At 39.2% G+C, this 24,445-nt stretch overlaps 1 protein-coding gene across 1 annotated transcript in view; it reads left to right on the top strand.

Moving 5' to 3' along the window:
* The window catches only part of LOC111155281 (KIAA1324 like), a 92,453-nt gene extending 68,757 nt beyond the window's left edge, over positions 1-23,696 (top strand). Inside the window, exons 18-21 of the mRNA XM_022515412.1 lie at positions 4,761-4,887; positions 10,690-10,868; positions 11,874-12,039; positions 23,255-23,696. Coding sequence (XP_022371120.1) covers positions 4,761-4,887; positions 10,690-10,868; positions 11,874-12,039; positions 23,255-23,314 — 532 coding nt within the window. The 3' untranslated portion in view covers positions 23,315-23,696. The remainder of the gene's footprint in view (positions 1-4,760; positions 4,888-10,689; positions 10,869-11,873; positions 12,040-23,254) is intronic.
* Positions 23,697-24,445: the final 749 nt, after the last annotated feature.

Here is a 24,445-nt window from a genome sequence, read left to right as displayed (position 1 = left end):
ACCAAATGAGAAAGTTTGAGGTACTTGAAACTATGGACTTTCCCCCCAGTCTCTTGAGACCAACTCCAGAAGGGTCAAAACCCTACTGACAATGTACCTTATTTGAATAAGGTTTAGGCAAAAACAAGGTTACATTGTTTTATCAACTATCCCAACAATTAACAATTGATTAGGTATAGGATTGTAGTAGTTCATAAGAAAATAAGATTATTGTCCATGAATTTTTAGTATGAACCAAGGAGATCCTGTCTTAGGTAAGATGATTCATATAAAGGAGGACACTAATAACTCGTAGCTCTGTCCACTTCCCCCCCAGAATATGTATCCCATTTTAGAATCCAAGATAGAACTTACTTAACTTAAAAAGAACTTACTTAAAAAAAGATTGATCGGAATTTTCACGTTACCAGTGCTATCCTGATGGGAAAGGCAAGCCCAGAAACAAAATAAGGAAACTGGAAAGTCTTCCTTATTTAAGAGTAAAACCATATTATGGTGCACCTGGTTTTCCTTGTCGATGGTGGTTTCTGTACCTAGAATTCACGGCCTATGGTGACAGGGGTGTGACCCTACAGGGGTCATCCTGTGGAATTCTAGTCTTCTGTGCTCCAACTGTCAGTGATTCACGTACTGCTCTTCAGACACTTACTTGCTGGTTTCTATGGTGATCTTGTAGACCAAAAATTTAAAAAGAGAAGCTCAGTTAGTGACACCTTTGAAAAGCCAGTGTGGGGAGGATGGAGATGATGGTGACCCAGGTCGTCAAAGGGAAAAGAGTTTCACATATTTGGCGATAAAGCATTTGTCTATCTTACTACACGCTTTTTTATTCTTAGTAGAAGAAAATCTTTTTGTGTTTTTATTTCTCTTGCATTTTTTTTTCTATTTTCATTTTCCGTGTACGCACTATTGAAATGAGTACCGCTTCCTACACCCTTGTCACTTCATAGGGAAGGCCTGATTCAAACGGTGAAACTTGGGTTTATAACAAAGAATCGAATTTGGATGTTCCACATTTTAACTGATTCGTTGGGTTGAAAGAATTAAAGAATTGATTCTAAACTAAACTACTTTTAACCTAAGAGCAGATTTTAAAAAGTAAATTCTCCCAGGGAAAGGCAGTGAATCATTGTAGTATTTTGACACGTACTGGCAGCTCTGTAAGTTACATCAATGTCTTGATTTTTTCCCCCTGGTTTCTGTAGTTCTACCAGTTCTTGAGAAAGTGATGTGCATGGTTAATAGTCTTTTATATTTTGCAGTACTTGAAACTTTCCCAAATTGTTCTCTTATTTTGTCCTTTATAACCACCCTATGAAGGCAGTGAAACAGACATTTCGCTTCCGCTAAATTATAAATATGAAACAGTGGGGGGGAGGGACTAAGTCACTGGTGGAGGAAAACACAGATCACTTGCAAGTCCAGCCAGAATTGTAACCCGAGTTTTCTCTCCAGAGGTTTTTGCAACTTTAATTAATTTTCCCCCTTTTCTTTATTTATTGAGGGTTTTTTTTTTTTTTTTTCTCAAACTGTACTGGACTTCCTCTTTTATTTTCCCAACATAAACAGCCCTCGCTGCCCTTGAAAATGTGCCTGTGTTGGAAAGATAAAATAATTTGGGAAGGAGAGACTTCAGCAGGAAAGTATATTGGGTAATTTATGCTAAATGATCAAAAGTTAATTACCTTTAAAATTTCAATTCATTGTTGTACAAATAATTGTGTTCTTGAAGAACTTTTCTTTCTTTCTTTCTTTCTTTCTTTTTTTTTTTTAAGATTTTATTTATTTATTTGACAGACAGAGATCACAAGTAGGCAGAATGGCAGGCAGAGACAGGTAGGGGGAAGCAGGCTCCCCACTGAGCAGAGAGCCCAGAACCCTGGGCTCATGACCTGAGCCAAAGGCAGAGGCTTTAACCCACTGAGTCACCCAGGTGCCCCTTGAAGAACTTTTCTAATTGGTTGCCTGATTTTTTTTTCAAAAATGCAGTTTTGAGTTGGTTTTCCTGATGTGGAAGGTGGGAAATAGTGAGAATTTTTTTAAGTGGCATGATTTTCATCTATTGTACTTACCTTTAAAAAGAAATACCTTTTTGTTTCTTGGTCTGAAAATATTTTACTGGCTTTTACAAACAGAAATCAAGCTATTAAGCTATTTTTCCTAAGAGTTCCCATTCGTCGCTGTTCTCAGCTCGAAAGTACTGGACCTCTGTTTCTAAGTACATTACACAGAGCTGTGCTTTTCTTTACATCCCACGCATGATTACTTAGTTTATAGCATACTACAGGCATTTCGACATTTAGAAGGATTATCCTATAAAAATGTAGACAATTTTTAGGCAGGCAGATTTTTCTTTCAGTGTTCATATTGTAGGATGACCTTAGAATATATACTAAGAGTATGAAATTTTACTTTGTTGCTAGACCAAAAATTACAGTTTTAGACTGCATATCATCACAAAGTCATCTGAAGTTAAAAGTTAAGAAGGGGTATGTTGGGGTTCTCCCTTTTATTGTGTGTCTGTCTTTTTGCCCCACATGTGTTAGGACACCTGTATGTGGCAGCAGCCCAGGTGTGAAGGTTTCCAGAGCAGTGCCGTGTATGTACACAGCTTAAGGGAAGTTTACTACACGTATGAATGGAACACGATTCCCCTAGCTTTAACGAAGTCATGAACAAAACAGCCATTCCCACCAGAACCTTTCCACATAACTTCTTGCTTCAATGAATAAGGATCCAGTACACAGTAATGGTTTAATTTTTGAGCTATGCTGTGTTTATCTGTCCCTAAAATGAAAGAAGCAAGTTGACATAACAGACCCACGTACCACAGAGCAGTTTCAAAAAGTCTCTATTCAGGCCCCACCTGGTGGTTGGTTCTCTGCCGTCTTGCACCTGTGTGTAAGCCCCATCTGTGGTCACTGAGTGGTGATGGTCACTACCTCTTGAAAGATGTCTTCATCAGACTGAAGAAACCCATGTTTGCACAGTCATTTGCACCACTGAGATTTGTGTGGACCTGATAGTTGTTTTGTTTGCTTTTATACTTTAGGCAATTTTGTTTTCAACAATCACCCCCCACCCCCCCTGCTGCCCTCACCCTCTAGACCATGATCCTGTTCATTATTCTGTTCTTGGAGCCGTTGCCTAAGTACATCACCTTTTTTTTTTTTTTTTTAAGATTTTGTTTATTTATTTGACAGAGATCACAAGTAGGCAGACAGGCAGGCAGAGAGAGAGGGGGAAGCAGGCTCCCCGCTGAGCAGAGAGGCTCAATCCCAGGACCCTGAGATCATGACCTGAGCTGAAGGCGGAGGCTTTAACCCATTGAGCCACCAGGCACCCCCTAAGTACGTCACCTTAAAAAGAAATGACATCTCCCTTCTCCCAACTGGTTCCTGCCTGTATGCCTAGCGCCCACTCATTGCCCTGCTCCTGAAGCTGTTATGATAATGACCAGCTTGTACTTCCCTTACAATTCATCTACCACTTCATCCCTCAGCAGGCATCCCCTTGCTTTCTTCTTTTCTCTTCTGGCTAAATCTTACTGAATATTCGATATTTGTTCTAGGCACCCCTTCCATCAAGAGGTCTTCCCAGAGCTCTTTTTATTTTTTTGTCATTATCTCTATCTGTCCTCTACATCTTTAAAAAATAACTTTATAGGGATCCGATTCTCATGCTATACACTTTGCTCACTTAAAACAGATAAGCCACTGGTTATTAGCATATTCATAGATAGGTACAACCATCAGCACAGTCATTTTTGAGAGCTCTTCTTCACCTTAAAAAGAAACCTTATACACTTTAGCTATCACCTTAGCTCTCTTCCAAGCCCCAAGCAACCACTAACTTACTGTTTTTATAGATTATCTTATTCTGAACTTTCATAAAAATAACATCATTTATTTTTTTTAAAGATGTTATTTATTTGACAGAGAAAAAGAGAGCACAAGTAGGGGGAATTGCAAGCAGAGGGAGAGGGAGACGCAGGTTCCCAGCTCAGTAGAGAGTTCGATCCCAGGACCCTGAGATCATGACCTGAGCTGAAGGAAGACACTTGAATGACTGAGACACCAGGCAGCCCAATAACATCATTTAATATGTAGAGTCTATATTCTATATATTAGAAGAAGAGTCTATATATTAGTAGAAGATTTATATTTTATGTATTAGTAGAAGATTGGCTTCTTCTACTTAGTGTGTTTTCAAGGTTCATCCAATTTGGGGCATGGATCAGTTCTGCGTTCCTTTTTATGACCTAGTAATACTCCACCGAATGTTATAGCACATAGTGTTTGTCTGTTCATCTGCTCATGGACCTTGGAGTTGTCTCTACCTTTTGGCTCTCATGAGTAATGCTCGTATGGACATTCATGTACAAGTTTGTGTGTGGACATATGTTTTTATTTCTCTTGGATTTTTATCTAGAAATGGAGTTACTGGATCACGTGGTAACTCATTTTGATGATTTGAGGAACTACCAGCTTGTTGCAAAACAGCTGCACCTTTTTCCATTCCCATTAGCAATGTTTGAAGTTTCTAATTTCTTGACATGTTTGCAACTCTTGTGATCCTCTGTCTTTTTGTTCTGGCCATCCTAGTAGGTATGAAGTTGTGGCTTCATTTCCTTTCAGTTTCTTGTTTGTTGGTTTTCTCAGCACCCACACATTGCTTTCCAGTATGCAGTGAGCACTTAAATGTTGCTTGGACTTGATTGAATGTGCTAGAAGAACTGTCACTTCATTTTTTTATTTCAGCAAGTGCCCAGCAGGCACCTGTGATGGATGCTCATTCTATTTTCTGTGGGAGAGTGCTGAAGCTTGCCCTCTGTGCACAGAGCATGACTTCCATGAGATTGAGGGAGCCTGTAAGAGAGGAGTTCAGGTAAGGGACAAATCCATCTAAGCAGAGCTGTGTGATTAAAGAGAAATTGATGAGTCTGGTGTCACTTAAGTCACAGAAACTCAGGTTCAAAACTGTGGCTAAAGCTTATAGTTAAATTAATGTCTCATTAGTATGCATTTAAAATCAAGTTTTGTTACCACCAATAAGGTTACCACCATCAGTGGTTACACTGCATGTATTTCTCTTGTCATTAATTTTTTTCAAAAACATGATTTTTAGTTACTGACAGATACTCTATTATATATATTTTGGGATTTAATAAATCCCCTGTTGGACATTTGAGAGAAAATTTGAGAAGTCTTTTTGTAAACAACTGTAATGAACATCTCTGTTGAGAATGTGATGATTTCCTTAGATTTTATTATGAGAAAAAGATTAATTGGATCTAAGGAGATGGACATTTTTAAGGTTCTTGATACATATTACTAACATGCTTTGGTGGTATCCTTTTGCACTTCTGGGAGCAGTGTCTGAGAGTGCTTAGGTCACTGTACAAGCTTTGAGGAGTATTGTGTGAAAAACACAAACTTTTCTTCCTTCAAGATGTCTTCCTATTTGAACCTCTCTGAATTCTATTGAAACGACAAGAAAAAAACACAAATGATAATAAATCATTGCTAGTCGTGGTAACCATAGTGGGGAATTGGCATCAGAGAATCAGATTCTGATGGGATTTCGGAAAACTGGGATAAAATTGGAGTAGGCCTGATGTTCAGGTCTCCTGGAGTGGGAAGCGTGCTAGAAGGCTGGTGGCAAGAAGGGATCAGAGAGGGAGTGCTGTTCTTTCCAGGAAAGTCTGGAGGAGCATATTATTGGCAGGTCAGAGGGCAGGAGTACAAGAAGAAGTCAGAATGCTCTACCTCATCTCCTGCAGTCAGAGTATTAGCAGTAGCCTTTACCTCTGGGGGAAAAACACAGAGAGCCGTTCTCTACATAGGGATTTTTCAATCTTTAATGACATTGAATCTATAGTAAGAAATACATTGCACAGCAAAGCTAATACACAGACTCCAACTCAGATACATAGCAGTATGCCTAAAAATGAAGTGAAATTTCCTGGAACAATAATTATTTTTGTATTTGATGATAAAGTCTAAGCATAAAGATCATATAAAATGTGTTGTCATGAAATAATTGAATATAAAACAGGAAAGGTTCCCAATCTACAACAAGTAAAGAAAAATTAGGAATGTTTTATTTCATTCATGAAGTGTACATCTTGTGCACAGGTGAGCCAGTTTCTTGTTAACATTCTTAGTGGATCAAGGATGAAAAATCTTGGCTTACCAAAAAATGGTTTCTTTTTAGTCCTCATAATACTAATGATACACATTTTATGTCTCACAGTGGAAAGTCTTCTTGATCGTTTCTCTAAAATGATGATACCCTTATCATTTTTTAAGGAATAAATGAGAAACGGATGCATTCCCTTCTTTGACCATCACTTTAACTCAAGGGCTTTGAAAAGTCAGGTGACCTTTTATGTAAACATTCTCTAATATTCACCATTTCTCTTCTGGAAAGCAATGATGAGAACATTAAGATCAAGGGGTTGCAATAATCTCTCTAACCCTCTTTATTGCCAAAATTCTGTTCAGCATGTTTTAAGAATGTTTGGAACAGATAGTTAGAAGGTGATTCTTTTTAAATATTTGCTTTTGCCTTCAAGATATCTTTAGGAACACTTGGCTGTGTTTGTCATATTGAAATACATAATTTCCCTCTTGTAGTTCTAAATTTACCTTGAGAAATAGGTAAGTCAACATTTCTGTTATACTTAGATATGGATTTTGAAAATATTTGCCAAATGAGATCAGGCTTCAGTTAGAAAAATAGAAATGTTATTCCGAAGCTCATGTACCTTGCTTAGTGTGCTCAGTCGCAACAGCAGAACAAATGGGTACGACCCGGTAAGTGGGTGTTTATGTCCAGCCTCTGAATAAAAGATTTCAAAAAGTCTGCTCTTTTTAAATTTTTTTTTAAATTTTTTTAAAGATTTTTTATTTAATTATTTGATAGACAAAGATCACAAGTAGGCAGAGAGGCAGGCAGGGGGTGGGGGCAAAGCAGGCTCCCTGCCCAGCAGGGAGCCCGATGTGGGGCTCAATCCCAGGACCCTGAGATCATGACTTGAGCCGAAGGCAGAGGCTTTAACCCACTGAGCTACCCAGGTGCCCCCAAAAGTCTGCTGTTTAGTGAGTTTTATGTTGCACAAATGACAGCTTTCACTGTTTTCCATTACAGTAGACCCTCCCCCCTTTTCCCCTGGGGGATATGTGCCAAGACGCCCAGTGAATGAATGCCTGAAACCACAGATAGTCCCAAGGACTACGTATACTTTGTTTTTCCTTTTACGTACGTACACACGTACCTAGGATGAAGTTTAATGTCTAAATCAGGCACAGTAAGAGATAAACAACTGATAATAAAAGAGAACAATTATAACAATATACAGTAATAAAAGTTATGTGAATGTGCTCTTTCTCTCAAAATATCTTCTTGTCCTGCGCTCACCCTCATGATGACGTGAGATGGTGAAATGCTGTGCGATGAGATCCAGTGAGGCCAGTGACGTAGGCACGTGACAGAGCATGAGGCTGCTGTGGACTTTCTGATGATAAATCAGAAAGAACATGTGCTTCCTACCTGAACCCACAGAAAGTCAAACTGCAGATAAGAGAGGACTGCAGTACGTTCAGGAGCAAGGGTAGATTTTTTTTGGATGCCCGAAGCCTCATGGGAGAGAAAAATACAGTGATTGTAAAATATTGCTAATGTGTATTATTTAATTTTTTAACAATTTCCCTGTGTTTCCTGCTCTATACAGGTTTTCTCTCTGTCTTGACTAAGTGTATATTTTCCCAATTCTGTAAATGTATCTAATCCAGGTGTGTATGAAGTTAAGTTTACACATTACAACAAGCCCTCCACAGAGAGGTTTGTAAACTAAGAGAGTGGCACAACTTGTGGGGAAAGTGTTCTTATCAACTTGGATCTTAGAAATCTATACCAGGTTCTCAGTGTGTGTAGTAAGCATTACTTCTAAATGTCACCCAGTCATGCAGATTTGAAGAGATACTGTGTTATCACTGAGAGGGATATTTTTAAGTTTATCATCAAGTTTATCTCACCCTGTTTGCAAAATATCCCAGCATGCTGGAAGAAGACAATTTTCAGCTGCGGAGTCAGCCATTTTCTCCTTTGCCAATGACATGTGACTGGATGAAGCCATAAGGCATTCTAATTAATAATTAGGGAATGACTCAGAAATTTGGCCAATAGCTTGCTCTTTTTTTTTTTTTTCCCTGAACAATTTGGGAGCTTATGGAAAAGTTAAGTACTCTGGGTTTACAAGTATCTTTTTAATCCAAAGTTTTAACATTTTGTTTATGACTGTCATTAGACATTAGAGCTTTGCCAATTTCACCGCTATTGCACATTTGATAAAACTATATAATGTATTGCACAGTCTTTTTTTTTTTTTTAAGATTTTATTTATTTACTTGACAGAGGGAGAAACAGCGAGAGAGGGAATACAAGCAGGGGAACTGGGAGAGGGAGAAGCAGGCTTCCTGCTGAGCAGGGTGCTGGGCTCCATCCCAGGAATCTGGGATCAGGACTTTAGCCGAAGACAGACAGACGCTTAACAGACTGAGCCACCCAGGCACCTCTGCAGGGTCTTTTTTTGTTAGAATGCGCTTCACATGAAGCCAACATGTGCTGACTAGAGTTAACGTTTTTCTCTCTGTTGTCCTTGTTTACACTTAGAGATGTAGCATTTGTATTTTGAACATGCCCCTCATTTCTCGTCTCATTCTTATAAAAATAATGTGACCCATTTTAAAAGTGTTTTTTACATTAAATTTAATGAAAATGTTAGAGTTGTCATGCAGTAAAAAAATTTCAATTACTAATGACTTTTCTAAAAAACCTGAGAATTGTTATCCAAAACTTGGTTGAAACTTTTCCTTAAAGTAAATACTATTCTCCTGTACTTCATGTTTAATTGCAGAAATATGTGTGCTTGTACAGTAAAATTACACATTAGGGTGTTATCCTTTTGTTAGGATATTATTATTATTATTATTTTAAACATTTTATTTATTTATTTGACAGAAAGAGAGCAAGCAGAAGCAGGGGGAGAGGCAGGCAGGGGGAGAGGGAGAAGCAGTCTCCCCGCTGATCAAGTAGCCCAATCCAGGACTTAATCCCAGGACCCCAGGATCATAACGGAGCCAAAGCAGACGCTTAACTGACTTGAGCCACACAGGCAACCCCTGTTAGGATATTATTAAAGTGACCATCAGACACCAGAAAATTTAATTAGATACAATGATCAAAAAATTGAGTCTTCCATGTCCTTTAATGTCCCTGGATATAATCATCACAAAAATTACTACTGGTCATTATATTTGTTGAACTATAAAAGCATGTACCGTCCTTTAATTTTTTAATTTTTAAAGATTTTATTTATTTATTTGACAGACAGAGATCACAAGTAGTCAGAGAGGCAGGCAGAGAGAGAGGGGGGAAAGCAGGCTCCCTGTCGAGCAGAGAGACCGACACGGGGCTCGATCCCAGGACTCCGGGACCACGACCCGTGCCAAAGGCAGAGGCCCCAACCCACTGAGCCACCCAGGCACCACCGGTCCTTTAATTTTTGTTTCTGGTTAGTGTTATTTGATCTATTTATCTGAAAAAAAATCATTAAAATTGGGGCACCTGGGTGGCTCAGTGGGTTAAGCCTCTGCCTTCAGCTCAGGTCATGATCTCAGGGTCCTGGGCTCTCTGCTCAGCGGGGAGCTGGCTTCCCTTCCCCCCTCTCTCTGCCTGCCTTTCTGCCTACTTGTGAGCTCTCTCTCTCCGTTGAATAAATAAATAAATTCTTTAAAAAAAATCATTAATATTCAGTATATTGATTTTATTATTCCCTAGTTAGTTGCAACTTGCAGTTCGGAAAAACATTGTTCTAACAACACTGAATCATCTGGTTTGGGAGGATAAAAATAAGGACCTACTGTGGGCAGTAATGACCCAGAATAATGTGGGGAAAATAAGGGTGCGGTCTGTGTGCCTGCCCCCCTACCTCTGACCCAAGCCTGCTCATCATGGTATGCCTGCCTGTCCTGGGTCCAGAGTTTGCTCTTCTTCTCAGGGGAGATACTTGGTGGGGGAAATGGACCTACAGCATGGGTGGGTGATACCTATTCCCCTTAACTATATTAAACAACCTAAGCTTTCAATTAAAATCATGACTAAGAAGTCAGGAATCGGGCACCTGAATGGCTCAGATGGTTGGGTGTCTGCCTTTGGCTTTGGTCATGATCCTAAAGGTCCTGGGATTGAGCCCCACATCAGGCTCCCTGCTTGGCAAAGAGTCTTCTTCTACCTCTTTTTCTCCCCACTGCTCCCCCTGCTTGTGCTCTCTCACTCTGTCAAATAAATAAATAAAATCTTAAAAAAAAAAAAAAAAAGTCAGGGATCATAAGAAATTTGAGCAAACAAGCTCAAATGGTACGTCCAGACATACCTTTTTATTCAACCTCCTCAGATGGACCAAGCCTCGTGATCTAGCAATTCATGTTTTTATTTGGTTTTGTTGTGTTTTTGTTCGTTATTCCCTTTTTCATTCTCTTCTCTATCTCTTTCTTCTCTTTCTGGAGCTTCTTCTATTAGATGCATGCCGAGAAATCCTCTATGTGTACTATGAATAAGGGGCAGAACCCTTCTCCTTCTGAATCTCATTTCACATGTCATCTATGTGTGTGTGTGTTTTTAAAGGAAACCTTGTATGTATGGAATGAACCTAAATGGTGCATTAAAGGAGTTTCTTTGCCTGAGAAAAAGTTGTCAACCTGCGAAACAGTTGACTTCTGGCTGAAAGTGGGAGCAGGTGTGGGAGCATTCACCGCGGTTTTGCTGGTGGCTCTAACTTGCTACTTCTGGAAAAAGAATCAGAAGTAAGTAACTTCATTGGAGTGACCATGTAAGACCTGAAGGATCTCTTCTGTTGTGAAAATGTTAGACCTAATTGTTGTTACATCCAATAGTTTTTCTCAGAAAGATAAGAAACTGCTCCTATGAAGGAGTTATAGGAAAGACCTTTAAGAAAGGGAACGGGAATGATAATTATTCTGCTAATAGATGATAGAACATTAGAGGTGATTGGATTAGACCTATTTGTTACAAAATAGAGAAAAATGGAGGCTCTGGGTTATTCAAGTAAATGGGAGCAGAGCTGAGATGAGAGGTCAGGTTTTCTCTCTGCCTGTATTTTTCTTTTCATGACAATGTTGTGTCTTCTTGCCCTGATGTTTCTTTTTCAGTTTCTTGTGAGACAACTAAGTATGTAGGCAAATGCAATCTGTATTTACTCCAGGACTTCAGGAATCTAGGGTTGAATATTGAGTCTGTTTCCTGAATATATATTGATCTGTTATGAGATTTGACTCTTCTAAAATGATTATATATCAGCGGGGCTCTGAAAGTTCTGTATTGTCGTATCACAAGGCCATTATAATATCCAAGGTGGTGAATTGAAAGGAACGAGGTATGTACAGAAACAAGAAAGACCAGATCACTGACCTCAGTGGTATTCTTATTCTTATGAACTAAACTTTGAAAAATCATATAGTGCCCAAGCTTCCAAATATTGATATATTAAGAAAACGCATTCAGACTTCACAGTTTCTCTTCATTTTTAAAAAGTTCTTCATAATTGAAGAATTTAATCAATGTACAATAATTGATAGAGCTAACTATACTGCCATGATTCTCTGAAATCCTGGAAGAGATTTGTGTGTCAATGGTAGGTAAATGGGAGCTCATAGTGCTTTGGCTGTAAGGAGGGACATTGCTTAGTAGAGCAACTTTACCACAAGAGCATTTAACAAGGTGGTGTATGACCACCTAAATTGGTATTAATTTGTATTAAACAGCCACTTTATTTGTTTACCATCACTTAGACTGGAGTACAAATATTCCAAATTGGTGATGACAACTAACTCAAAAGAATGTGAACTCCCAGCGGCAGACAGTTGTGCTATTATGGAAGGAGAAGACAATGAGGAAGAAGTTGTCTATTCCAATAAACAGTCACTACTGGGAAAACTTAAATCCTTGGCAACAAAGGTGAGAGCAAAATTTTAACCTGTATTACTGTGCATTTACTAACAAAGGGCCATCGTAACCTAAGAGTAACTTTCATACAACCCTGTCATTAAGTCTTTCTCTCCATGGATACGTATCCAACAGAAATACTCTTAGAAGTACACAAGGATATTGGGGAGTGAGCACTGTGTATTGTGTAAGACTGATGAATCACAGACCTGTACCCCTGAAACAAATAATACATTATATGTTAATAATAAAAAAAGGAAGTACACAAGGATATACATATAAGATTATTCACTGCAGCATTGTTCCCCCCTCCCTGTTAACAGAGTCGAAACAACCTTATACACCATGAAGAAGGAGTTGATAAGAAATTTCCACGTAGCAAAATAATGGAGTCCTGTGTGACTAGGCGACTAGTAGAAATGGACATATGTATGTCCATAGGTCCAAAAGAAATAAAAACAACACAAAGACTATTAATATCTATTAAAGATCAATTTATGTTAGTCTTTGCAAAGCAGACTATAAACAATGGCTGCTTTGGGGGAGGCTTGAACCAATGGGAGTCTTTAGTTTTTGAAGTGGGACATTTTTATAATATTTGAATTTTCACAAAGATAATGTGTTGTTTTCTAATATTAAAAATTTTAGGTTAAAAAAGATCTTATCCACTCATTCTTTTTGTTTGTTTTGTTTTGTATTTTATTTTGTAACATGTTTTTTTCACATAGAAAAAGTAAAATTATGTAAACTGTTGAGGTATTAAAGGTACCTTATCAGATGCCATCACATTTGTCAGCTTTGAAATGATTACAGTATCCAAACAGATTAACACTAAGCCTTAAATATTATTTGTAAACACATTTTGTTGACATTCTTCACCATTGACTTAAAAGATGAGAAATTACCAGTGTACCTACACGCAGCTTTAAAAATAGAATGAAACAGAAGAAAAGATGTGTTTCAAATGATTTTCAGCAGGAAGGACAGGTAACAAAAGATTACATTTATTGAGAATGTTTCAGTAACTATTTCCTTTTACTCTCCTAATTTAAGCACATAAATATAGTATAAAGGATGATTTAAAACAAAATGAATAAGCCATATTCCCCTTCTAATGGTGATTTAACTTTGTTAGTTTTCACTGTCGTACTTTAGGAAGGAGGTTTTTGCTACGGAATAACAAATGTATAGCTAGTGTCAAGAACTGAGATTTCACCCTACTTGCAAGGTAACAAATGAGCCTGCCACTCTTTCATGGACAATTTAGGAGGCACAAGACTCCTGGTCAGAGAAAAAGCACTCAATGCTCCCAGTGGACACACTAGCCAGGGTATTAGCATTTGTACCAGTTCCCCAAACCCCACTTTGCTCGGGGCTCTGTGAACAGGAACAGATGACACACATACACAGTGGCTTGCATTACAGGAAAGGAACTCTAGGCTTTGGGAACCTGACTTTTTTTGAATGGGCAGTAATCATGCCAGTCCTTTTCTGCAAAGAGAGATATTACTGTTACTATACTAGACAGTGTGTGTGTTCATTGCTTCAGAAGGAGACTCCATTTCCTGCCATATGCTCTGGAAAAATACAATTCCTTGAGCTTCTAAGGCTGCTTTTTATACAAAGATCCTTAAAAAGATGGTCTTAAACAATGGTAAATCACTGTCCTGCTCATAAGATCTACAGAAATGCAAAGGAACCATGGAGAATTATCTCCCCAAGATATCCAAACCTTATTTCTATACCATCTTGGCTCCTGGTAAATTTTCCCGTTAGTACAGCATGCTATCCACCATTCTGTTTAATCTGTTTGACTGAGGCTGGGCTCAAATCTGGCCAATTTACTGCATACATCATTTAAATAAAGCTACTACCATTAGGACACCAAACAGCAAGATGAGATGAACCTGAATTATTGACTTCAAACATAGCCCCAGGCTCCCAGATCCAACTAGCTGAATAAATCCCATAAACCATGAGGGTCCACCTTAGAAAGCTAGGCAGCTTTAAGTCCCAGTATTGACCTTTCTACTCAGCCTGAGACCTTTGCATTGGCACTGAGATCTTTCCTGTGTAAGATTCATGTGGAAGAGGGTCAAAGGTATTTTCAAAAATTTGCAGAACCCAACATATCTCCCACTTTTGTGTACATGGCCATGGTAGGGGAACTTAGTGAACAGGATGATGGCATTCCAGATACCCAAAAGAGATGAGTGACTGCACAGACTTCCTCTTGACCCTTAAGGGTAAAGTTGAGGGCAATTACATTGTCCATAATAATGTTTGAACCATGAGTTGATGTTGACCTAAATGTCATCAGAGGCTGAGGTGGTGGCATGTCATATTCTAGCTAACTCAGAGACAATTTTTTTACCATCTTTTCTGATTGGATAACTGCCTATAGGATGAATAGGAATAACACCAGTTACCCCTTCAGAGATCTCTGAATAACCAACAGTAGTCTCATTTTGAAAATCCTTGCAGTTGTCTAAAGCTTGATGATATGTTGGGGCTATTTTCATGAATAGTTGAATTATGACCACTTATGACCCCTCGTAGGGTACAAGTTAATGACTGGCTTCTACACAAGAAGTACAGTCCTGAAGGTGCACAGGGTGCCTTTGGAAAGAAAGTCTTACAGACGGTTGTTGGAGACACTAAGTGGGACCTGCATTAGTTAGGCAATACTGTCTGATGGTGCCTGCAGCCCCCTTGGTGACCCATAAACCTTAGGGTTCCCAATTCACTTCACATACTTGTGTCTCTTCTTTGTTTTTGAGAGGCTGCTTAAGGACTGTCAGTCCAACTTCTCCTGTTGGTCTACGCTGGAAACTGGGCGGTGCTTGTTCACTCCAAGGAAGGACTGAGCAATGGCAATGGGAATGTTGGTGTCGATGTTGTTACTTGGGGCAGAAGGTGGGGTCATTTCCTGCTGTTTCTTATAGATTTCTCAGTAAGTTTAAAGGGACTTCTATCTGATGGGTATGGTGGACCTAGTCTTTGATTAAGTTTAAAGTACTTGCAACAGTTTGAGAGAGGAACACTAATGCACTATCCTTCACAGAAGGTGACAGGGAGACTCTGAAAAACAAATTATCATTAATATCCCCCATCCTTCATACCTCTCAGGGTCTAAGGTATCTGCCCTCTAGGCACCTCATTATCAGACTGCATTGTTGATCTTCTTCCACTGCCAGAAATAAGTTTCCCCCATTTTAGCTAAAACTTCATCTTATTTCTGCTTATCCCTTATTGGAACCTAGACCTCTGCTCCAGAACATTCAAGTGCAAGAGGGACAAAGGCATTTAAAAAAACTTATGATGGAGACAAAATAGGTCTTCTACCTTTGTGTGGGCTATGGTAGGAGGTCTTGATGAGCTGTGTAGTCAACCAAGTGGTTGTTATCCTTTTGATCTAGAATCATGACATTTCAATAAAACAATATAGGTGGCTACATTAGGATTGTATTTGAATCTCCTAGACTACCTTCTGGCAGAGCTACCACCTGACATTCTAGGGGTTGCTTAAGTAAAAAGGACACCTCATGTCCGTGAGTGGACAGGATAGAATCCTGGGTTTTAATGTAAGTATATATAACCTTATATAAGTGCATATAACCTTTTTACCGATAATTATACATGACACAGCCAAGAGGAGATGATCCCTTTCTGGGGACAAGCATGTTTAGTAACTGAACAACCTTATTAACTATGTGGACCAAGATGAGGTAGTGGGGAGATAGAGTCAGAAATGTTTTTGATTCAATTTTGAAAAGGCCCTGGTTGTGCTCAATGATACCTTTCAACAGTATGAGGTATTGAAGATCCATTGAACACCTCTATGGTCAGCCCATTTTCAGGTAGCTTTTGTGGTATGAAGGGCGCCATTGTTAGACTGAAAACAATCCTTAAAGTCACAACACGAAAAAGGTTTTTTTCAAGGGCCATTAGTGTGGCTCGAGTTAGCAGATCTGACTGGAACAGCAACTCCATACCGTGAACAGGTGTCAGAAGAGGTAAGGTGCTACTGATACCCCAAAGAAGTGATCAGAGGTGTGACCATCACTTTGCTATGGAAAAACTTGTCAGTTCTGGGCCTGAATCCCGAGTCTTGCATGCTTGGTAAACTCTGCATCTGCAAAAGAGTCCTTTGCTTTATGCCCAGTGTGGGATAGCAGATTCATTGCTATGGCGGGCAAAATGATGGGTCCATGCAGCATTGTGGCAGTCTGTCCTATGCAATCTCTATTGTGTGCTTAATTCTCTTTGATCTTTTCAGATCACGAGTCCTTAATGCAAGTATCTACATGAGTGACCCAGATGATTTGATCAGCTGAGATTTGTTTCTGGAATTTGTTTGCACAGAGAGGAGTAAATTTGATGTGTTAAGTCTATAGTTTTCCAAGTGGCAGACCAAATAGTGTATTGACGCTTGGTGATAGCTCAAGAGTTAGTGGTGATCTAATAAGATTTATCAAGATAAGTACTGGCCACAGCTATGAGAATGGCTGTGGGTTCAGCCCACTAGACCAAACAATTTTGTAGGTTTTCAGTTATGTATACTTGGTGCTGAGTTAGGACAGCTACAGCTGCTGGTGGACACCCACTGGGTTTCCACTTTTGCAAACCATCAGTGAATCAGGCCCAGACATAAGGTAGAACTTAGATAAACCAAGGACTAGAGCCAGTGGGTTCATTTTTGGAGGTAGAGTAAGAGACAAAGTTGCCCCAAAGGGGTATGCTGCCATTTTTTCATGTGAGATTGAGATGCTGCTGGGCAGGACCAGCTATATTCTTGAATATACCACTTATATTTGATAAGTGAGACTTATTAGGTCTTTGCCACCTTGCTGACCCACCATCAGTGTGACCATCGGGCTGTAGACTCACAAGGTGTGCACAGGAATGGCTTTCAGTTTTGACAAGAACTCAGTTATAAGCTAATAGCTGCTTTTCAGAAGGGCTATACCTGGTAGCCATATCAAGGTAATGAATCTAAAATCCCCAAAGATGCCTCTGGGGCAGGCTCCTTTCCATTGCTGAAGTCTTTGTCAGAATCAGCAATCACTGAGAATTCTGTCCCAAATTGGTCATTAGGGCTGTGAGGCCACAAAGGTGGAGAGCATGATTCAGCTTGCTGAAGACCAGGTAGCCTGTTCAAGTGAGTCCATGCTGTCTCCAGTAGCAGAGCGTCTAAACAAGTGCTGAACTGTTCCTGCATGACTAGCCAATAGAGTTAGCATTGCAAGTCTGGTCACATCGTCTCAAGAAACTTTACTTACATAGCAGTTTCCTGAATTTTGGTGGTGGTGGGGGGGTGTTATCAGCCACCTTTGTTGGCAGAAGTCTGACAGAAGAGGCAATGCTATTGAGACTGAGACTTTTGACTTGATACTGACATTGTATCATTTATGTCATGACACATTTTGGCACAGGCAAGTAGAGACACTTGTGTGTAATCCTGACACAGACATTTGTTGCAAATGGTGGAGGAATTAGGAGCCCTTGCAATGCCCTGCTATCTCTCCTTTCCATGGGACTGCCCTTGACCAGGGGAATCACTGCTGGTACTTAGGAGAGGAGGATGTGTATGCATGTACCATCAATTCCTTCTAGATTTCTGGATGTAGAAGCAACAACAGCAGCTTCTTGGATAGTCCTGCAGAACTCATCACACAAGGTCCCATTATCTTAGCTTCCCCAATGAGAACCTTCTTAACCCCCATTAATGGAATTCACATGTCCCTCTCCTGTCACAGCTTCTGGTAGGATGGTCGTAAATGTTTGAATCCTTCCCCTCCTCAAGGCTCCCTAACTGATGTAGATGGTTGTGCCTGGCCTTCAGTCCCTCTTGGTGTCAGAAAAACTAATCATCTTTCTCCATAAAGCAGCCAAGGTCAAGAGAGATAAGGAGGAAGAGGTTAAGGGTGCAGAGAGAAAGGCAGTTTCTGTGACAATAGCAAGCAAAAGCATTTGCTTTTGTTTTTCAGCAGCACTGCTCAAGCAAACTTCCAATGTTTTGGTCCACCTAAAATCCTATGTTGCATGGCAAGGTTATCATTCCTGACATCATCTATTTCAGTGTTAGGACTTCTTCTTGTCCCAGTCCCAGCCGGATTGATTTCGGACTGACACTGGAAGTGTTTTGTCTTTTATTGATTTCGGCTTGACTTGCATATTGGAGCCTTTTTTAAAATAAGGGAATCTACCTTATTTCTTGTTCCATTTTCATAAATCTAAATTATTGCCTTGTTTTAAAATAAAAGATAGGGGAAGCTTCTAGGGTGGGGCTGATCATATTAACTTATTAAGATTCCTTTGGGTCAGTTTCTCATTCTCCAGTGACCTTCCACATAGTAACCCAATCTGGGGTACTAAGAGCCCCAATGCTCATCAGTCCCTCCCTAGACTTCCTGTGGGGATTTTCTATTGATTTTCTGGGAAATCTGCTAAAGAAGGCCAAAGCTCTGTTACTGCCATGGGGACCCACTACAAAATCTCTGAGACCTTTTACTGTCATCTTTGAACACATCCAAAGTTGGCATGATAGAGCACAAGAGGTGTTTAGCACAAGGATGGCCCAGCTCTTGCCATTCTTAATAATCATTGACTCCTGCCACATCATCTCCAAAGAGAATCTGCCAAAATATAACAGTTCACCTAGTTTCTGGCCGTAAGTGGTTTCTGTTTTTTCTTTAAGGGTCATTGTTGGTGCATGTCTCTGTAACCTCTTGTGAAAGGGGGTGAAACCTTTTCCCATCAGGTTGTATTTTAGTACTACTTGTTACCAAGGAGCACACCTGCAATTGATGGCCTGATTGGTGAGGAAGTCCCCAGAGGAGGATTAACAGCATCCAGGCTACCGTTCAGGCAGCCGAACCATGAACTCTTGGAACCACTTCCCAGAATTCAGCCTACAACCACCTCTCCGGTTCCTTTCCACTTCCAGGCAGTGAAATGGAGAACTTTAATTGCCTTGTTGATCATACAGTTTGGTCACCATGTTCGTTGCTAAGTCTCATGGACTTTGCTCAAATCTTGCTAAACAATGTGTGAAGCTGTCATACTTATTCTACTAAAAAGACACCTGTCAATTTTCCATCCTCATCAGCAAAACAGCGAGGAACTACAATGGTTATGAAATTGCACTATATTTGCTAGCCAACAAATTAGCCTGCATACTTTTATGGACATTTTGAAGAAAGGAGTCACCTGGGTCAGAAGTAAAACAAGTCTATTATTCATAGCAGTAGCAGTGGCCAAAATGAATGCTTATTTTGTTTCCTCAGGCCCCATCTCCCACAGAGTGAGGTGGCCTAGGTGATACACAGTGTGTTATGTTGCAGAAATGAGCGCTTAGCTTGGGGAATCTGAATCTTTTCTAACAGTCAGGAAACATGTCTGCCATTGGCTCTGCAGGGAGAGACAATATCAGGGCTGCAAGCAAACTTTTCTTATGTTCTTCCAAGGCTTTTTGTAATATAAACAGCTTTGAGAAGATGGTGTACCATGAAGGGCAATTAATGTCTTCCTCAGAAGACTTGCAGAAACAGGAAGACCCATGGAGAATGATCTCTCATCGTCAGTATACTTAGACTTCTCTTGCCTGATTTGATCTTGTGATTCCCTCTTTGTGAGGGAATTGTCTTGTAATGGAGGAAGCATTCAGGCCCCAGGAAAGATTTTGAGGAAAAGTGATTATTTTTGTTTATTTGACAGAGAGCCAGAGAGAGCACAAGCAGGGGAAGGGGAGGGGCAAAGGGAGGTGGAGAAGGAGAAGCAGGCTTCCCACCAAGCAAGGAGCCCGATGTGGGACTCAAACCCAGAACCCTGGGATCATGACCTGAGCTGAAGGCAGACACTTAACCAGCTGAGCCACCCAGGCTCCCCAGGAATTACAAGTATTAATAAACTATAAAGTGTTTCCTCCTCTTGCAGTACCTCCTTCATTGTTATTTTATAACCATAAAATTGAAAGCTTGAAAGATTCCTGAAAACAGTCGCAGGAAGCATGGTGGAGGATAAAGTCTTTCTCCCTGAGAACGTTGAGTGCACCTCTTTTTGTTTTGAATAGCAATTTTAATTGCCATAATAATTTAAAAAATCATTTCAATGAAAATTTAAAATGCTATGAAAAAACTGAATGAACTGTGCCACGGTACAGCCACATACCCACCACCTAAATTTTACTCTATTTGATTTATTACCTATCTTTCTAAATCTCTATCTCTCTATTCATTTACCAATAAATTTTTTTTGATGCATTTCAAAGTAAACTGCGGGATTCAATACATTTCACAACTAAGCACTGCAGGATATGTATAATTGATGAGAGAATTCAATATTTTCAGTTTTTTCTAAGGGACAATGTTCACATAGAGTGAAATGCCCACATAACAAGTATGCAATCCGATGAACCCTTGGGAAGTGCATATTCTTGTGTCACCCCAAATCCTATCAAAAAAATAGAATATTAACCTCATCCCTGAAAGAGGACTCATGTACTTTTGCGTGAAATTGATCCTCATCCTCACCCCCTAGAGGAAACTACTGTAGTGATTTTTTTAAACCGTAGATTTGTTTTGTCTGTTTTAGAACTTCATATAACTGTAATTACACAGTATATAGTATTTTGTGTAAGTTTCCTTTCACTCAGTAGAACATTTTTGAGATGTATCTACCCTGTGTTAATTGGTGGTAGATTCCTTTTTATTCAGGATTAGTATTCTATTGTATGGATTTGCCAAAATTTTTTACCGTTCTCCTCTTGATGAATACTTGGGCTATTTCCAATATGTAGCTATGACTAAATCTGCTATTAATATCATTAGACAAGTCTTACTGTGTCTCCCATTTAAAAAATGTGTTGTGCCTGGCTCTGTGGAGCAAAAATGGTTGTAAAGTTTCTTAACTGTTATGTCATTTAAGATCTGGCTTATCTTATATATGTGTTTATTCCTGTCCTAAAGTCAAACCTTATTTGATATTTTCCTCCCAATACACTGGATGTGTCAGATTTTTTTTACGGGTTTACTTTTCTTGGCTTTTCTCAGCGACTATAAAAATGTGTCTTCAGGGTTTTTTGTTTTTTTTCTTTTTTTTTTTTTTTGTTCTTTCCATCATCACTCATGGGATACTATCTGATAGACATCTTGCCTGGGTTTGGTGCTTTGTCAAATTAGATGCTGTTTCTTATGTCAGAAATATCTGGTTTATTAGTACACGACACATGAACATCCTTCACAGACACATACCATTATCCAGTGTGATGAGAACATTACACAGGGTCCCTTAAAGTACAGAGAAGGGAGTGCAATAAGGCTGTGACAGGGAAGGAGAAGCTTCTGGGGGAAGTTGGTTTTTAAATAAATTCTTGAATTTAGAACTCAGAAAAATCATTTGTATGGCATTTTTATGTCATACTTTAGTAAACTGATATCTAGAGAGGTTCCCTTCTTTGTCTAAGAGAAGGTTAGGTAGAAATTAAAAACCCATCTCCTGAGTTTCAATCCGGTGTTCTCCCTTCTGAAATGTAGCATTTCAGTACATTTGCATAAGCAGTAATAGCCTACCATGTACTAGGCCTGGAGCCATGTTTTGGGAATTTTAAAAATGAATAAGATACAGTTCTTGTCATCTATAAGCCTCAGTTAGTGGTGTTAAGTACACACACACACACACACACACGTGTAAGTACATGTATATCCCACCTTCTCAATAATAGGAGCAAAATCCCATGTGAACAAAGAGGACACAACATCTAAAGCCCTAGGATGCTAATAACATGATTTTATAGAGTGTTTTCAGTGTTTTTTCAAATCACAGCTTTTAGGATCACCAACAGGCCTCTTCCCCTTCTCCCCTCTGGAACATATTGAATCAAATCTTCTCAAGGAAAGATCATAAAAATCCCAGATTTCCTTTCTAGTTTATTCCTGGTACCCTAATGCTCTTTCCCACAATACAACGTAAGCTCCTTGAGGACAGACAGTTACTGTCCTCAAGTTTAGTCCTGTTCCTGCAGTGCCTTGGGGCTTAATAAACACTGGAATTATCAACGGTTATTTCAATAGAATGCCATCTGGTCAACATGAGACTCCAGGCAAACTTCTTCAGAGCGAGAGAATGAGTGAGTGAGAGCACGGAGGAGATGTGAGGTCGGCCCTCCCGCAGGCACATCATCTCAGTGCAGGCAAGGGAAAGTGAGATGGTGGTGTTCACATGACGTTTTTCACATCCTCCTTTCCCTGTAGCCCGAAAGCTTGTCTGAAGTCTTGGATTTCTCCACTCAAATGAGAGAAAGCACAAAAGTTGCCTTATTTTTTTCTGACAGGTACTCAGGCTTTACTCACTTTTATTTTCTCATTTCACTTCTCTACTTCAGACACACATTGGTTTGCACCTAGGATTGGCCCCCCTCCTATTTCCTTTATTTTAAAATACTCCTAGTTCACTTCATTGTTATTCTATTTGAAAGCATAGTCCCCCCACTCCATTCCAGCAGACTCCAGAAAGTTCTTCCTGACTTTCACAGTGCAACATTGAGAGAAATCTCTTAATTCTCTTTTTCCCCATTAAAGAAGTACTGATTTTAACAGGCTGCGTTTTGAATGTAATATGCAACAAAAGTCAGCAATGATATATCTGAGTTAAATTTTTGATTTATTGTCTAAGATGACTTGTTTTTAATCTTTAGAAGGTATATATATACCCAACAGATTTTCCTAAAACATGTCAACAAACCCAAAGGATCTTGTGTCTTACTGCTGTTCTCCTTATTTATTTCTGCTGTCCTCCTTACTACGTATTCTTTGCATCTTGTGAATATATAGCTTCTGTCAGTTCTCTTATCCAAAATTCATATGGCAAGGTCATCTGTTTCAGCACCCAGGTCAGATATCCCCTTAGGAAGGGTCTGGTCTCAGTGGTTTCTTCGCTAAAATATTTTTTTGTGAAGCTGTATTTTTTGGTTATCTATTGCGATCATGTGTTTGCCTCTATTTTTGGATGGTCTGTCTTATTTCTTGGCCATCAAAAGCATCTTTCAGGGTAGGGATGCTATCTGTTTTATATCTGCCACTCTCCTTTAAATGTAAAATCCTAATCACAGCTGGCAGGTATGTAGATTGAAATGATTTTCAGAACTTTCCTTCTGGACCCATAAGATCCTAAAATCTTAGTGGAATTTGAATGAGTTGATTTTGCTTCAATGTTTTTTTCTTCATAGGAAAAAGAAGACCATTTCGAATCTGTTCAGCTGAAATCCTCAAGATCTCCAAATATATGAAAAGACAGTGCTGTAGCCTTCAGACTAAAGAACACAGAAACCTGATCTCTAGTTCTACAGGACTGTAGCTTAGATCCTGTCTTCGTATCCAGCACGTTGGTGATCTCACAGAGGGCCATGCCGCTGAAAAGGGAAGGAGGTTGAAACGTTTGATTGCCTTATCACATGGTCAAGTATTTTGCCAAAAATACAAAAGCAAATGGCTTGGGTCTCAACAGAAGATGAAACTCAACTCAGGAAGAGATTAATCTGTAAATAGACATAACTGAAAATCGAGGTTAAGCCCACCAGCGCACTGCTGATGCATGCCATATAATTAATGGGTAACTTTTATTCTTTATAACTTCTACATAAAAAGTGTGCTTTGGAGGGCAGATATGAGCATATGCATTGTGATTCTATTTATGTCTTTTCTTTGTTTATAGTTTGGGGGAAGATTTGAAAAATTTTAAGGTATAGTTTTTTTCCCATTATTTATTTTCCTGACCTTAAAACGTCTTTTCTATTAAAAAATGGTGAACAAAGAAAGACAATAAATTTTTCATTTTTCCATAGGGTCTTTCTTGATTTCAGAAGCCTAAGTAAGCAGTAACCTTTCAGGAAGAATAAACATGTAAACATGTGTTTGGGTTATCTAAACTTACATTTGCCTTTGGAATTTCATCCTTGTTGGAACTGGTAAGAAGGGCTTGACTGAAAGACTTGAAGGAATATAAAAAAAAAAAAAAAAAAAGGCAAAGAGAAGCCAGACTTTCCATTAAAACAAATAAGCTGATGGTATTATGGAAATCAAATGGTTTAAGACCATTTATGTAATGCTGGAAGTATAATTTCAAATGAGTGAGAAGTCTTGTTTATCAGATGACATGCAAAACCATGAAGAAGAAAGTGGGATGGCTTGTGTATAAATACACATAACTATGCAAAGGTATTGGGATAATTTCATGGTTCACAGAAAATGGCAGTGGGACACTGGCCCTATATCAAGCATCAAAGTTACATGGTTATTTTTCTGCTAAGACATTGAGGATCATGACTTCCATAGAAGTTTTTCTTTTTGAGTAAATAAGGAAGGAACTCAATTTTGGGAAACTGCATTTAATTGTATTCATAATAAGAATGTGGTTGTAC

The sequence above is a fragment of the Enhydra lutris genome, unplaced genomic scaffold (genome assembly GCF_002288905.1).
Source record: "Enhydra lutris kenyoni isolate GAN:26980312 unplaced genomic scaffold, ASM228890v2 scaffoldscaffold40, whole genome shotgun sequence".
Taxonomy (NCBI): Eukaryota; Metazoa; Chordata; class Mammalia; order Carnivora; family Mustelidae; genus Enhydra; species Enhydra lutris.
This window is presented reverse-complemented; position numbering and strand designations above follow the sequence as displayed.